The sequence below is a fragment of the Galeopterus variegatus genome, unplaced genomic scaffold, assembly GCF_000696425.1.
Source record: "Galeopterus variegatus unplaced genomic scaffold, G_variegatus-3.0.2 Scaffold2820, whole genome shotgun sequence".
Lineage (NCBI taxonomy): Eukaryota > Metazoa > Chordata > Mammalia > Dermoptera > Cynocephalidae > Galeopterus > Galeopterus variegatus.
This window is the reverse complement of record NW_007728931.1, coordinates 12962-30271: the sequence shown is the minus strand read 5'-3', so window position 1 is coordinate 30271 and position 17310 is coordinate 12962. Positions and strand designations below refer to the sequence as shown.

Genomic DNA, 17310 nt, shown 5'->3' with positions numbered 1-17310 from the left:
TTAATTTTACTTCAACCATACCCTATAAGGACAAAACATCAATTTTCCTTTTACATAGGAGGGGAAAAAAATCCAGTAACCGTAAGATAGTAATATTACCTTTATTTCTGCACAGTGAAAGTGCAATTTCAGAATTGTTATTCAAAGGACGGCAATTTCCTTTTCCTACAAGCTCTGTATTTACAAAGGTCCCATTCCCACTGTGATCTTCTATGTAGGCGATATAAGAGTTTTTAGGACCCATTTCCTAAAATAGAGAACATTTTATTTCAAAGTTTTAACAGTGGGGATTTATAGAGGGAAGATAACTAAGAGCAATGACTAGATTATCAGCTCTCCCAAGTATATGGATATATATCACCTACCCTGAAAATCCGAAAGTGTTTCTTGCTGTATGTCAGGTATTTATCCGTTCCTTTCAACTGTGGTTTATCAAAGCAATAGTCACAGCTTTTGTCCCTTCCAAACCAGTAGTTGTCATTAACACAGTCTGTAACACAAAGTACATACCAGAGGGCTGTTGAATTTCATGTACCTTTAAAAATCACCCTTAAAAAAAAGGCTCATAAAATCTACTTGCAGAGAAATAACCTTAGAAGGCAATCAAAATTATAGATTTGCTTACCAAGACTTTATAAGATTATACGTATTTTCTTCTTTGTGTGTGTGGCAGCTGGACAGAAGAGGGATCGAACCCTGAACCTTGGTTTTATCAGCACCATGCTCTAACCAACTGTGCTAACCGACCAGCCCTAGATTATACATATTTTCTAAAAAAATAAAAAATAAATGCACACTTATGTATTTTATTTTTAATTTTTAAAAAAGATTTTATAAGATCAAAAATGGAAAAGGTGGGACAAAATTTTCCAGCAATGGATTTAATAAAGGTTTATATATAAACATGAAATAACAATCATTAAGGGCTGACCAGTTAGCTCAATTAGAGCAGTGTTGATAACATCAATGTCAAGGGTTCAGATCCCCATACCAGCCAGTTTCCAAAACAAAGAAAAAACAATAATTAAAAGTCCTCAAATAATTTTTAATGACATAGAAAAATACTTATGATACAATAACTTCCTCCTTATTACCTTCCTCAGGCTTTCTACCATACTTAGTATAAAATCTACACTCTCCTTCATGGCTCACTAAATGCTCAGGGTCTGGCCCCTGCCTCCATTGCAGCCTCACCTTGTACCCCTCTCCCCTTGATCACTACACTACTACAGTTTTCCATATAAGCAAACCCCCATCTCATCACCCATCTGTTATCATAATGATACACTGTTTTATTTCCTTCTAAGTATGGACCATAACTGGAAATTATCTTGATTATTTATATACTGTCTCCCCGCCTCCCCCATTAGAACATAAACTCCAGGAGGGCAGACTTAGATCTCTTGTTTTAGAGTACAGATCCGGGCCAGCCCGGTGGTGCACTCTACGCGGCGGCGCTTCTGCCGAGGGTTCGGATCCCATATAGAGACCGGTCTGCTCACTGGTTGAGAGTGGTGCGCGCCAGACACCGAGGGTTGCGATCCCGTTCACGAAAAAAGACAAAAAGGAAAAAAAAGAAAAAAAGAAGTTGGACAAAGATGTTGCACCACTTTTGAATTTTGTATCTAATAACAATACAACCTATTAAAAAAATTAAAGGAGATCAATCATTTGAAAGTTTCCAGTCTAGTGGGAAGATGAACATGCAATTGACAAGATCAATCATTTGAAAGTTTCCAGTCTAGTGGGAAGATGAACATGCAATTGACAAGGACACAGCAGGAAGACTGTCCAGGGGAAGCACAGATGTAGCATACCTCAGCAGTTCTGCCTGGGGCCCTCAAGGAGGCTTCAAGGAGGAGGCAAGACAGTAAGGATAGATTGAACAGCCCCTTCAAACGGCAATACAACAATAAACATTACTAAGTAAAGCCATGTCTAGTCTATGACCCAGCAATTCAGCTTAGGATTTACCCTAGAAAGACATTTGCCCAACTGACCAAGGAGATAACTACAAGCACGTTCACTGCAGCCTTGCTTTCTGGAGCAAAAATTGAAAACAACCTAAGCATCCATTCATAAGGCAAGGAATAAATAAATGATGGTATTTCTACTAAAAACCAGGAGCTTCGGGCCACCCGGTGGCGCACTGCTATAGTGCGCCGCATGGGAAGCGCGGTGGCGCTCCCGCCGAGGGTTCGGATCCCACATGCAGACCGGCCGCTCACTGGCTGAGCGAGGGGTGGGAGCAACACCGAGGGTTGCGATCCCGTGGCCGGTCCCGGTCCGGTACGGGCGCGACACTGAGGGTTGCGATCCGTTGCCGGTCACGAAAAAAGACAAAAAGGAAAAAAAAAAAAAAAAAAACCAGGAGCTTCTGGGGAAGTTGGGAAAAGGAAAGGCATGTAGCATTTAGAACATGACCAGTCCGGGGATGAACAGAAAAGAGAGAGGGGTGGCTGCCGATGGAAGGGCTTGCTCTGACCTTTGCTCATTAAGAGATCCCTCCAGTAGATAGGAGGACAGAAGCAAGGAGAGCAAGGTGGGAGGCAGGGGAACCAGAAGTTCTCAGTGAGGCAATTAGGGGTATTAACTCGAGGAGGGATGGGCCCCTCCTAGCAGCAGAGAAGGGGATGCAGGTAACAGATTATATGGGGAAAAGAATGGATATATTGGTTTTAGTAAGCAAACTGAAAGTGCTGGTGAGTTCTTTTCCTTTGCCAGGGATTCCAGACCTCTTCAAGTTCAAACTCGCTGATTCTACATCACTGAAAAAATTAAGAGCATCTGGGAAAAGTGAACCCATCTCTTCCTTTGATCCCATTCATTCCTCCTTTCCTTCCTGTATTTCCACCCTTCTTCCCAACCTCCTTCAACCTATCTTCCTGCCTTTTCTTTCTTTCTTTCTTTTTTTTTTTTTGCAGCTGGCCAGTATAGGGATCCTTTTCCTTCCTTTTCTTTACATCATTTCCTCATTTTACAGATGAGGACTGTGAGGTTCAGAGAAGGTAACATCACTCACCTGAGGCCACACAGCTAGTAAGGGACAGAGCTAAGATTTGAACCCATGTTTTTCTGACTACAGCATCTTCACCCTTCTGCCACCCCCAGCTACATTCTCACTCTTATTTTCTTCCCACTCAAGCATTTTTAATCTCTAACAGTTTCTCCCACTCTCATTCAAATTGAAAGCCTCCCTTGGGCTCCACAGTCTCCTTTCACTGCTAACTTTGTTACCTTTCTTACCCCAAACTCACTTCTTTACTCAGGTTAACTTATTTTTATTTCTATTTATTTATTTATTTTTTGTCTTTTTCCATGTCCAGCAACGGATCGCAACCCTCAGTGTCGCCCCCGTACCGGACCAGGACCAGCAACGGGATTGCAACCCTCGGTGCTGCTCCCGCGCCTCGCTCAGCCAGTGAGCGGGAACCGGTCTATATGTGGGATCCGAACCCTCGGGCGGGAGTGCCGCCGCGCTTCCCAAGCGGCGCACTATCCAGTGCGCCACCGGGCCGGCCCAGGTTAACTTATTTTTAAAGTCCGAAAGTTGTAAGTTCAAATCCTGCCCCTACCCACTCCTGGCTGTATGACTGCAGGCAAGTTAATCAATTTCTCTCAGAGAAAGTTTTGCTCAGTTTGTTCTCTGTAGAATAGACATAAGAACAATACTGCTCTCTCATAGGATTATTTTGAAATTTAAATAAGATAATCTTTTTTTTTTTTTGTCCTTTTTGAGAACGGCTGCACCGTGCTCAGCCAGTGAGCGCTGTGAGCGTATCGGTCATCCCTATATAGGATCCGAACCCGCGGCGGGAGCGCTGCTGCGCTCCCAGCACCGCACTCTCCCGAGTGTGCCACGGGCTTGGCCCTTAAATAAGATAATCTTAATATTCCACCCAACAAAAGGAAAATGCAGGCCTGGCCAGTTAGCTCGCTTGGTTAGAACGTGGTGCTGATAACAACAAGGTGAGGGGTTCAGATCCTCATACCAGCCAGCCACCAAAACAAAACAAAGGAAAATACACATTCTTCTCAAATACACATAGAACCATCTCCAGAATAGAACATAAACTAGGCAAAGAAACCCCCTTAATAAACTTAAAAGGATAGAAATCATACAAAGTGTGTTATCCAACAATAATGTAACAAAATTAGAAATCAATAAAACAAAGGAATTAGGGAAACTCACATAAGTGGAAAGTAAATGCACTCCTAAATATCCAAGGTCAAATAAAAAAAAAATCACAAGGGAAATTAGAAAATACTTTTAAATGACTAAAATGAACACACAACATAGCAAAACTTAATTAAATGGAACTAAAACTTAGAAGGAAATTTATAGCTGTAAATGTCTAAGTTACAAAAGAAAATTTTCAGGTCAACAACTTAACCTTCCTTAAGACATTGGAAAAGAGAAGCAACTAAAACCTAAAGTAAGCAGAAGGAAAGAAATAATAAAAATTAGAGCAGGAATCAATGAAATAGAGAATATAAAAACACTTAAAATTAATGAATCTAAAAGTTGGTTCTTGGGCCGAGCCCATGGCGCACTCAGGAGGGTGTGGCACTGGGAGCACGGCAGCGCTCCCGCCACGGGTTCAGATCCTATATAGGGATGACCAGTGCGCACACAGTGCTCACTGGCTGAGCGAGGTGCCGCCAGTCTCAAAAAGGACAAAAAAAAAAAGTTGGTTCTTTGAAAAGATTAGCAAATTGACAAACCTTAGCTAGACTGACCAAACAAAAAAAGAGATAAGGCTCAAATCACTAAAATCAGGAATGACAAGGGTTCAGATCCCCAGCCACCAGAAAAAATAAATAAAAAAGACTGAAAGCTATCCCCCTAACATCAAAACAAATGCAAGGACGTCTACTCTTACCACTTCTGTTGAACATTGTTCTAGAGATTCTAGGCAGGGCAATTAGGAAATAAATAGATAAGAGGCAACCATATTGGAAAGGAAGAAGTAAATCTATCTCTATTCACAGATGACGTGATTTTTTATGTAGAAAATCCTAAGGAATCCAATAAAAACTATTCAAACTAAAAAACACTTCAGCAACATTACAGGATACAAAGTCAATATACAAAAATCACTTGTATTTCTATACGCTAGCAACGAACAAGACTAAAATGAAATTGAGAAAACAATTCCATTACAATGGCATTAAAAGAATAAAATACTTAGAAATACATTTAATAAAAGAAATGTGAATCTTATTCTCGGAAAACTACAAAACACAACTGAGAAAAAAGTTGAAAGACCTATATAAATGTTCATGGGTTGTAAGACTTAATATTATTAAGGCAATACTCTCCAAATAATCTCCACATTCAATACAATCCCTACCAAAATCCCAATTGCCATCTTTACAGAAGTTAACAAACTTGTATTAAAATTCTTAAAGATAAGCAAGGACCCAGAATAGCCAGAATAAATTCAAAGATTAAACACAGGGTTAGAGGACTTATACTTGCAATTTCAAAACTCACTACAAAGCTACCATAATCAAGATGGTGTGGTATTAGCACAAGGATAGACATATATATAAATGTAAAATACCAGAAATAAAACATCACATTTGCAGTCAATTGATTAACCACAGGGTGTCAAAACAATTCATTGAGGAAAGAACAGTCTTCAACAAATGGTGCTGGGAAAAGTGCTTATCCACGTGCAAACAATATACTGGAACCCCTACCTCACATCATAAACAAAAATCAACTAAACCATAATAAAAAACCACAAGCTCACTTGGGAGAGCATGGTGCTGACAACACCAAGTCAAGGGTTAAGAACCCCTTACCGGTCATCTTTTTTTTTTTTTTTTTTTTTTCTGTCCTTTTTCGTGACCGGTAAGGGGATCGCAACCCTTGGTGTGGTGTCGCCCACACCACGCTCAGCCAGTGAGCACACCTGCCATTCCTATATAGGATCCAAACCCGCGGCGGGAGCGTTGCTGCGCTCCCAGTGCCGCACTCTCCCGAGTGGCACTACGGGCTCGGCCCCTTACCAGTCATCTTAAAAAAAACAAACAAAAAAAAAAAAACCGCAGCACCCTCACCCATCCCTTACCCCCAGCTACATTCTCAGTCTTATTTCTTCCCACTCAAGCATTTTTAATCCCTCTCTCTACAAGTTTCTCTCACTATCATTTCAAACTGGAACAAGTCTCCCTTGGGCTCCACAGTCCCCTCTGACTGCAAAAGTAGAAGCTAAAACTATAAATCTCTGAGAAGAAAAAAATGCTAAATCATTGTAACACTGGGCTAAGCAATGGTTTCTCAGATATGACATCAAAAGCACAAGGAATAAAAAAAAAATAGAGAAACTGTACATCATCAAAATTAAAAGCTTATGTGCACCAAAGAACACCATCAAGAGAATCAAAAGACAACCCACAAACTGGGAGAAAATATTTGCAAAACATATCTGATAAAGGACTTGTATCTAGACTATGTAAAAAAAACACTTACAACTCAAAAAACAAACAACCCAATTAAGAAATAACAAAGTTTGGATCCCCTTACAGGCCAGTGCCAAAAAAAATAAGGAAAAAAAGAAAGAAGCAAAGGATCTGAATAAACATTTCTCCAATAAAGATATAAGAATGGCCAATAAGCATATGAAGAGATGTTCAGTTTCATTAGCCACCAGAGAAATAACAAATCAAAACCACAACAAGATAACACTTCACACCTACTAGGATGGCTATGATCCAAAGAAAAATAATAACAAATGGTGGTAAAATGTGGAGAAACTGGAACCCTCATACAATGCCAGTGGGAATACAGAATGGTGCGGCCACTGTAGAACACAGTTTGGTGGTTCCTTAAAAAGTTAAACATAGAACTACCATATTGTCCAGCAATTCCACTCCTAGGTAGAGACCAAAAGAATTGCGAACAGACTGATACTTGCATGCAAATATTCATAGCAGCATTACTCACAAAAGCCAAAAGGTAGAAACAACCCAAATGTCCAACAACAAAAGACTGGATAAACAAAATGTGGTATATACAATGAAATATTATGCAGCCATAAAAAGAAATAAAGTCCTGATACATGACACACAAGGATGAACCTTGAAAACATTACACTCTGTGGAATAAGCCAGACACAAAAAGACCAATATTGCTATAATCCCATTTACATAAAATATCTAGAAGAGGTAAATTCATAGAGATAAAAATATATTAGAAGTTACCAGAAGTTGGGGGAAGAGAGAATTGAGAGTTATTGCTTAACGGACACAAAGTTTCTGTTTGGACTGATGAAAAAATTTTGGAAATAGCTAGTCATGATGGCTGCACAACACTGTGAATGTACTTAACACCACTTAACTCTACACTTAAAAATGGTTAAAATGGTAAATTTCATTATAAATATTTTTTATCACAATAAAAATAAGTAAATATTAAAATTAATAAGAACAATTTTTTTTTTCAGCAGCTGGCTGGTAAGGGAATCCAAACCTTTGACCTTGGCATTATCAGCAGCATACTCTAACCAACTGAACTAACTAGGCAGCCCAAAAGTAGGAGACTTTAAAGAAAAGGGAAATAAATAGAAAGACAGCCCATGTTCATAGACTGGAAGACTTAATACTGTTAAGACGTCAATACTCCCCAAATTGATCCACAGATTAAATCCTATCAAAATCTCAGCTGCTTTCTTTGCAGGAATGACGAGTTTATCCTAAAATTCATATGAAAACACAATGGGTCCAGAAGAGATGAAACAATCCTGAAAAAGATCAAATCAGGACTCATGCTTTTGGATTTCAAAATTTACGACAAAGCTATAGTTGTCAAGATTTTTTCGTACTAGCATAAGGATAGACATGCCAATGGAACAGAATTGTGAGTTCGGAAATAAACCCTGGGAACATTTATTCTAGTTTAAGGAATAACATGTTGCCTGATTCTAGAATCTCAATAAAGCCAAATGAGAAAAAAAAAAACAAAGAAAGAAACCTTCACATTTATGGTTAAATGATTCTTGACAAAAGTATCAAGACCATAGTCTCTTCTAGAAATAGTGCAGGAACCACAGTATATCCACATGCAAAAGGATAAATTTGAATCACCACTTCACATCATATGCAGAAATCAACTCAAAATGGATCAAGGACCTAAATGCAACAGCTAAAACTATAAAATTTTTAAAAGAAAACATAGGTAGGCTGTCCAGTTAGCACAGCTGGTTAGAGCACAGCTTTATAACACCAAGGTCACAGGTTTGGATCCTGTACCAGCCAGCCACAGTAAAAAAAGAAAAGAAAACATATGTATAAATCATTAACAAGTAAGGGCCGGCCCATGGCTCACTTGGGAGAGTGCGGTGCTGATAACACCAAGACCACAGGTTCAGATCCCTATATAGGGATGGCCTGTTCGCTCACTTGGGAGAGCGTGGTGTTGACAACACCAAGTCAAGGGTTAAGATCCCCTACCGGTCATCTTTAAAAAAAAAAAAAAAACATAACAAGTAATAATAATAAATAACCTCTATTTATTGAACATCTACTTTATGCTGGTTACCGTTTCAGGCTGTCTATATGGTCTCTTTTAAAGGACATGCACCCCACACCCTTTCTCACCATTTCTGTTTCCCACTCACCTAAGCCTATAAGCCTATTTTTAAAATATGGCTTAAATGGGTAAAAAGTAGCTTTAAATGTTTACTTCTTTTTTTTTTCCTTTTTGTCTTTTCTTACTGACCGGCAACGGGATCGCAACCCTCGGTGTTGCGCCCGCGCCGCGCTCAGCCAGTGAGCGGGAACCGGTCTCCACATGGGATCCGAACCCTCGGCGGGAGCGCCGCCGTGCTCCCAAGCGGCGCACTCTCCAGTGTGCCACCAGGACGGCCCTAAATGTTTACTTCTAAATTTAAAGTTGTACATGTGGAATGTTGCTATATTGTTTCCCCATTTTTTAACTGTTTTTTCAAGACATCAAAGTTGGTCATAAAATAAAACAGGATGATGGTGTTTGACAAGGTACAAAATAGTATATTAGTCATTTTGTACATGTGGAATGTTGCTATATTGTTTCCCCATTTTTTAACTGTTTTTTCAAGACATCAATGTTGGTCATAAAATAAAACAGGATGATGGTGTTTGACAAGGTACAAAATAGTATATTAGTCATTTATTTCTTTATATTATTATTTTCTATTCCATAAATGTAAAGTTAAAATATTTTTTCCCATCTGAAGTCCAGTCAAGCCATGACCAAGCCACCACTGGAAGCCCCCTGGGCTCCACTGCCAGAATGAAGGGGAGTGCCACAGGCCTCGACCACACCCTCTCCTTCTCTTTCTCCCACCCTATCCCCCTCCGCCTTCCCCTCTCCCCCTCCCCCTAACTGCTGCGCAACATCTTAGAATTTAAAAAAATAATAATAATTAATTAAAAAATAAAATATTTGTTCTAATGAAGAGGTCATCTTAATGTAAAAGGGAGGAAAAATACTATTTCAAACACACTCATGGCAAAGACTTACTACTGGAACCAGGAGGTGTCAGAGAGGATCAACATATTTAAATTACAAGGCTGGCTACTTTGAGACAAAAATAACTGATGGTCAACAAATAGTCTTCCCTATTCTGAACAGTTCTGATGCTCTGAAGCTGCAGCATACCACAGCAAGGGTTAACTGGGGAAGCTTCTGTGATTAAACAATAACGTTTACAAGTTTGTGTGAATGTGCATTTTTCCAGGGAGAGGGTCCACAGCTCTCTTCAGATCCTCAGATGGACAGCACATTGCAAATGCCCAATTAATACTTGCTGAAAGAATAAATGAAAGGAATCCACCGCAAGTAAGGGCCAGGTTACCACCCAACGCTGGGTCTGGTTTTCTTTGTCATTGCTTTCAAATTCCAGAAACATTCCAGGAGTGACTCAAGCTTTCTGCTGCAACAACTTTCTGTAATTGTTTTTCTGAACAAAACATTACACGATGTAACAAAGGGTCTTACCGAGATTGGAGAATCCATCCTGAAGGGACCATAATCGAGCCCAAGGGGCAGGGATAGGCTCCTCAGGTTCTTGGTCCTCAGGAATAGAATAGAGTTCTTGAGTGGACACTGTCTCTAAGGAGCTCAGCGTCCCAGAACTGGAGTGAGAGGACTGGCTGGAGGTGGGCACTGTGCTGGTGGAGGAGCTGGACGTGCCCTGGGACTGTGAGAAACAGCCTTGGGACTGGGTGAAGCCTCCTTGGAGCTGTGAACAGGCACTGCTGCTGTGGGACTGTGAGGACACACTGCTGTGGGACTGCTGACCCTCCGCATCCTTCTCCCGAGACATCACAACCTCAAAAAGTAAGTGCCCAACAATCAGGTGAGTTTCAAGGAAAAAGACAAAGTTCAAAAGTGAAGGATAGGCATATTACAACAGAAAAAAAAAAAATCTAGGGCAAGCACGTTGTACAAAAATTAAAATCCTAACAGTCTAGACCTGTAGTTTTTCTGAAGATCATTTTCACCAGATCATTTTTTTGTCTGACAGCCATAAACCACAGAAAAACAAAACAAAACAAAACAAAATAATTTGAAAGCTACAAATAAATAAAAAGCAATAAAACTGAATTGGGAAAGGGGATTCATAAAAGCTTACATTCACCCAATTTTTAAAAACTAGGAATGAAATCTAAAATGTATTACTGCACTCAACACTACACTTAAATTTCACATACAGACGGTACCTGACTTATGATGGTTCAACTTAAGACTTTTTGACTTTACAATGGTGTGAAAGCAATATGCATTCTATAGAAACCATACTTCGAGTACCTATACAACCATTCTGTTTTCACCTTCAGCACAGTATTCAATAAATTACATAAGATATTCAACACTTTTTTATAAAAAAGGCTTTGAGTTAGATGACTGTGCCCAAATACAGGCTAATGTAAGTGTTCAGGATAGGCTAAGCTAGGATGTTCAGTAGATCAGGTGTATTAAATGTATTTTCAACTTACAATATTTTCAACTTACAATGGGTTTATTGGGATGCAACCCCATGTAAATTGAGGAGTATCTGTATATTTTGGAAAGAGAAAGAAGGTGAGGGGTTAGGCTGCTTGAGATAGAAAAGAGGCAAAAAGAAACCATACAGTAGCTCCCTGCACCACTCCAAGGCGATCATTCATGTAAAATGTCACTGATACCCTTTCTCCCCCAGGCTTGCTCCTGGAGGGTAGGAACGACTTCCTGTTTGTTCAATCTAGAAGATTGCTCTAAACAACTCCACCTAGCCTTTGTGATGCTAAGTAACTACGGAGCTCATCTTTTCAGCACCCTAAATGTCCTCCCAGTCTTGATGGAATCTTGTAGGAACCATTCTTTGAGTCACAGGGGACCATAACAGAGGCTCCCACTCTTGCCTCAGAATTAACTTGATGGAGGGCCAGCCCGGTGGCACACTGGATAGTGCGCCGCTTGGGAAGCGCAGCGGCGCTCCCGCCCGAGGGTTCGGATCCCACATACAGACCGGTTCCCGCTCACTGGCTGAGCGAGGCGCGGGAGCAACGCCGAGGGCTGTGATCCCGCTGCTGGTCCCCGGTCCGGTACGGGGGCAACACTGAGGGTTGCGATCCATTGCCGGACACAGAAAAAAGACAAAAAAAAAAAAAAGAATTAACTTGATGGACAATTAGACTCTGATATCAGAACCACCAGTAAAGTCAAAGTAACTTTCAATGCTGACCTAATCAGATTTTTAAAAAAAGAAAAGTACATTCTTTCCTCCTCCCCACTCAGGCTACTTCTCCAGAAGAACATACTACACAATATTACAGTAGTTCCCCCTTATCCTCAGGGAATATGTTCCAAGACCCCCAGTGGATGCCTGAAACTGCGGAAAAAACGAGGATAAAGTTTAAATTATAAATTAGGCACAGTAAGAGAATAATAACAATAATAAAATAGAACAATTATAACAATATAGTAATCCCCCCTTATCCACAGGAGGTACGTTCCAAGACCTCCAGTGGATATCCAAACCTCAAGTATTCAAGGGCTGTCAATGGGAACACATTTGTGTTCATGTCCTCCACCCAAAAATTTAATACCTTTTCCATCTTAACCAAGCACTTATCACACACTGTGACCCTAACTTCTTCAATCTGAAGTGTAGACATGACTGACCCTCAAAACCTATGTTGAAATTTGATCCCCAATGTTGAGGTGAGGCCTAGTAAAAAGTGTTTGGGTGGTTGGGGTCATTCCCTCCTCAATAGATTAATGCAGACTGGGGGGATAGGGGAGATGAATGATTTCTACCTCTACTAGTTTTCCGTGAAAGAACTGGTTGCGAAAAGGAGCCTGGCACCTCCGCTCCCTCCCTCTTGCTTCCTCTCTCGCCATGTGATCTCCTTGCACACTTGGTCTGCCACTTTCTGCCATGAGTAGAAGCAGCCTGAGGGCCATGCCAGAAGCAGCTGTACCAGAATCATGAGCCAAATAAACCTTTTTTCTTTATAATTTACCCAGTCTCAGGTATTCCATTATAGAATCACAAAAATGGACTAATACAAGATGCAACAGCAAAACTAGCATGAATTTATTTTCTTTCTTCACAATTTCATAGACAGAAGATTTGTTCTCATCTTAGATCTTAGCAAACTTAGCATATATTTTTTTTCTTTTTTTTTATTAAGTCGGGAACTTTCACTTTTTCACTTACAGGAAGCACCTTACATCTGGATTCTCTTCGGCATATCCAAATTGCTGGCATGACTACTCTTGCACTCAGGGGCCATTATTAAGTAGAATAAGGGTTACCTGAACATAAGCGCTAAGATATGGCAAGAGTTCACCTGATAACCAACAGGGCTACTAAGTGGCTACTAAGTGACTAACGGGCCAGAAGCGTCTACAGCATGCATACACTGAATAATGGGATGATTCACCACCCGGATGGGACAGAGAGAGATTGTGCAAGACTTTATCATGCTACTCAGAATGGCGTGCAACTTAAAACTTATGAATTATTTATTTCTGGAATTTTCCACGTAATAATTTTCGAACCACAGTTGACCACAGGTCAACTGAAACCACAGAAAGCGAAATTGCAGATAAGAAGGGACTACTGTACTCACCCTGGCTGCACTTACACAGCTCTCAATATACAAAGGTCCTGATGAGTTTTCCTTAAAACACACCAGGAAGGTGATGTCACTGATGCACCTGCCTTCTGCTCAAATATTACCTCAGCCAGTCTGGGTCCTTCCAGCAGCTTTTTGAGCAAGATTTCTCCGCCCTGACAAGTTAAGAAATCGACAGTGTGTCAAAAAGTAGCTGTGAGAGGTTAGAGGCAAACAGATCAGACGCCTAAGTCAAATCTTTACTTGACCTTTAGGTACCTCACAACCTCTCTGAGCCTGTTTCCTCATCTGAAAAAAGTAGATAGATGGAGAGGATTAAATGAGACCCATACATGTAACTCTCCCCCCAGTCCCCAACACACCTATCCCATGCTTGCTAAATAAGAACTATCCTTATTGGAAATACATGTACAGTGGTGAGAGAAAAAAACAAAGTGACCAGAACAAAACTCCAGGACTGTGAACAGAATTCCAGTCTCAAAAAATTCGAGAGGCCTTATACAAGGTTGTGCAACAAAACCTTTTTTCAAATAGAGAAACTGAGTCCCAAGGAGGGCTGGCGTCCTCGCGCCCACTTCTCCCATCACACACACTTACTTATGGATGCTCGCGGGACATCCTCCTACACAGGCCAGTGTGTTTCCAGTTCCTGCAGCCCCTACTAGCTAAGACTTGGTTCTCAAAAAGTATTTTAGAGATTGAACCTAAAGAATGTTAATAATTACGAAAATCTACAAAATCTTTACAAGGTAACTTCGCTCTGATACTGAACAGCATAACTCTGTTCCTTCTTATCCTGTATTTCCAGGCCTGTTTCAGCTTGTAAGTAACAGAGGAAGTGAATCTCACCTCTAAGATTATCTACAAAGAAGGAAGAGAGAAGCCCGAGCACTCCCCCTCCAGCTCAAAACTACAGACAAAGCGGAAGCTCGGGAAATTCCGCTCGCACAGGACGCTGAGGACGGGACTCGAACCCCCAAACAATACCCAAGAAAAGTTTCCCACTACCACTCACCGCACGAGACCACCTGGAGTTCACACACTCTCCGCAGCCACAGCCAGCCGAGTGGCGCTAAATCTGCGGGTACAAACTCTACTCTCAGCCAATCAAAACGCCCTCTGCCGCCGCCGGACCAATGAGGAGCAGTAAATGTGGCCGCCTCAGGTAGCCTCAATGCTTTCTGGGAGTTGTAGTTTAGAACGCAGAGCGGGACTCAGAATCCAGCGAGTGATCCCGCCCCCTCAGCGCCCCAGCCAATCAGTAGCACTAGTCTGGTCCGCCCGTCTCTCCGTTCTTCCCCACAGGTGACCGCGGCGAAATAGGCAGCCGACCAGATGTGGGGTGGGAGGGCCGGGGCCTTGCTCCGGGTATGGGGGTTGTGGCCGGCGGGGGTCCCCGGAAGGAGACTGCTAAGTGGCGATGCTGCGTCGCAGACGGGAAGCAGTTCGCCCCGGTGTTGGAACTGCGGCGGCTCAGAGAGCCTTGAGAGAGGAGACAGGTTCTTCTGCCCGCACTGCCGCGCGCTGCAGCCACCTGACCCCACTCGAGACCACTTCAGCCTCATGGATTGGTACGCACAGCGATTTCGGGAAACGAGCCGTGACAAGAGAGACGTCAGGGGCTGGCCTGCGAGAGGGGAGGGCCGATCAGGCCCGGGAAGGAGATAAGCGGGCGGAGCCCTGGATAGCAGGGGTTGGGGACGTCTCCTGAGAGAGAGGAAATGGAGGGGCGGGGACTGAGGGAAGGGGCATTGAGGGATGGAGACGGGAGTGAAGAGGTGCTGGAGGGGCGGGGGATGAAGGTAGAGGAAATAGAGACAGAGGCTACAGTAGAGGGAGACATGAGGGGCGGGACTTGTGGGAAAGTGAAGAAGTCGAGGGGCGGAGCTTGGGCGAGTGGTATTGTAGAGGCAGGGCGTGCGAGAAGAGATTTGAAGGATAGGGTCAGAAAAGCTTAAAGTTGGGCTGAGACTTTTAATAAAGGAGGGCTGAAGTGTGGTCCCAGATTAGAGGGGAAAAGCACGAAAACTTAATATTGTGAGTGTGGGCTAAGGGAAAAGTAGGAATTGGAGTGATAAGGTCCAATAAATAGGTTTTTCGCCTTTTTCCTCTCAAGGTTGAGAAGCTTGGAGAGGTGTTGAAATGTAGGCAGAGCTGAACTAATGAGGAAATAGGTCAGGCTCTGGGAATAGAAAGCAAAAGGGATTGGATTAAAATGAGAGACAGGGATCAAGGGACCTGGCTGGGCCTTGGAAACATAGGATGGGATTTGGGAATGCGCTGGCCCTTTAACTCTGGGGTCTACCTCCACCAGTCACTGAGCACTTATGATGAGCTGCAATAACACTAGGCTTTAAGTTCCTCAAGCATGCCAATCTTGCTCCAACATCAGGGTCTCGGCACTTGCAGTTCCCTCTGCCTGGATGACTCTTTCCTCTAATCTTTGATTACTCATCATCATCATTCAGGTCTCAATGCAAATGTCTTCTCTTTGTTCACCACGTCTTCCACCGTCTTTGACCCTGTTCTGTCTTCCTTCATAGCACCTACCACTCTTGACGTTATCTCTGTTTATGTGTTTATTTTGTCTTCCCCATAAGAACAGGAATCAGGTCCATAATAAACAAATCTATAAATTTTTTTTGCATGAATTCATCTCCCAATTTCCTTCCAGCAACCGTTCCTTCAGAGTTGACACCACAAAGCTCCAGCACAGGTACCAGCAACTACAGCGTCTTGTTCACCCAGATTTCTTCAGCCAGAGGTCTCAGGTAGCTTGTTGGCCACCCTCAATAATTCCCAAACGTGTGCACACTGGGTGGGTGGCAGTGATCTTGTGGTTATGTGATTATGAGGAACAGAGCTGAACAACCAGCTCCACCCTGTGGCAGCCAGACCCCAACCGGCCAGGCCTTAGAGTTATTCACTCGAGCTTTTGTCTGACTTCCCAGACAACATAGAACCCATCAGGTGAAAATAAAGACACCTCATCCAACACCAGTTCTACTTTGGCCACTTCCTTAGGTTCCTGCCAATCAGCATATTATAAAAGTTTGTGAATGTAAAATGGTTTATTTGGATGGTAATAAGATATCTTCATCTCCACTAACAGAATGAAAAGGACTTCTCAGAGAAGCATTCAACCCTGGTGAATGATGCCTATAAGACCCTTCTGGCCCCTCTGAGCAGGGGACTATACCTTGTAAGGTGATTTCCCAACCCTTCTATGCATGATTTCCTAGTGCCCTTTGTGGTGTAGGACAGCTGCTTCTTCTGTATTCAGCAAAAGAGTGCTTGAGATCTGAGTTAGTCCAGGGACCCAGCAATATTTATCCTCAGAGATACTACACAAGTATAGTTTTCTCTGAGTATTCACTCTAAATCTTACTTGCCCCAATTGCCTTTTTTAAACAATTTTTTATAAATTTCAAGGACTTGATGATGATGGCTTTTAGGGAAGAGTAATTTTTGGTGTTTGATTTTTGGTTTTTTTTCCAGGATCATCTTAGAATCCAGAAAATTTTAGAATTGAATAGAATCTTTACAAACATCTGATTCAACCTCTGAGTGGAGGAATGGCTACCCCAGGGTCACACAGTTCCAGGTAGCACAGAGTAGGATCCTGTCCCAGCACTCCCTTTTCACTCCAAGCTTTTGGCACCCTACCCCATTTCATTATTGGAACAGCTCAGGTTTTTCCCATGAGTGAAAAGTAAGTAAGATTTACACGACTCTGGTCATAGTTTCTTGAACTAAACTTATTTTCCTTGTTTTCTGCTTCATTAGCTAAAGCTCCATGGAGTGGAGATTCACGAAGGGACAGATTATGAAATGGACAGGCAATTCCTCATGGAAATAATGGAAATCAATGAAAAACTCGCAGAGGCTCAAAGTGAAGCTGCCATGAAAGAGATTGAATCCATTGTCAGAGGTATAAGATAAAATACCACCAAATTTGGGGCCGGCCCGTGGCTCACTCGGGAGAGTGTGGTGCTGATAACACCAAGGCCATGGGTTCGGATCCCATATAGGGATGGCCGGTTAGCTCACTGCTGAGCGTGGTGCTGACAACACCAAGTCAAGGGTTAAGATCCCCTTACTGGTCATCTTTAAAAAAAAAAAAAAAAAAAAAAAAGGGGCCGGCCCGGTGGCGCACTGGTTGGTGCGCCGCTTGGGAAGCGTGGCAGCGCTCCC

At 42.2% G+C, this 17310-nt stretch overlaps 2 protein-coding genes across 3 annotated transcripts in view; one reads left to right on the top strand and one right to left on the bottom strand.

The window, feature by feature from the left end:
- Positions 1 to 10399, bottom strand: part of CHEK2 (checkpoint kinase 2) — a 63788-nt gene extending 53389 nt beyond the window's left edge. For both annotated transcript variants that reach the window (XR_551254.1, XM_008583065.1), the window contains exons 1-3: positions 9989 to 10399; positions 366 to 490; positions 100 to 247 (exon numbers count right to left, since the gene is read on the bottom strand). Coding sequence is in view for 1 of the 2 variants with exons in the window: in XM_008583065.1 (XP_008581287.1) it covers positions 100 to 247; positions 366 to 490; positions 9989 to 10316 (601 nt within the window). In the remaining variant the exon portion in view is untranslated. The remainder of the gene's footprint in view (positions 1 to 99; positions 248 to 365; positions 491 to 9988) is intronic.
- A 4000-nt stretch (positions 10400 to 14399) lies between these two features.
- Positions 14400 to 17310, top strand: part of HSCB (HscB mitochondrial iron-sulfur cluster co-chaperone) — a 9907-nt gene continuing 6996 nt past the window's right edge. The window contains exons 1-4 of the mRNA XM_008583064.1: positions 14400 to 14687; positions 15791 to 15887; positions 16229 to 16318; positions 16903 to 17047. Coding sequence (XP_008581286.1) covers positions 14452 to 14687; positions 15791 to 15887; positions 16229 to 16318; positions 16903 to 17047 — 568 coding nt within the window. The 5' untranslated portion in view covers positions 14400 to 14451. The remainder of the gene's footprint in view (positions 14688 to 15790; positions 15888 to 16228; positions 16319 to 16902; positions 17048 to 17310) is intronic.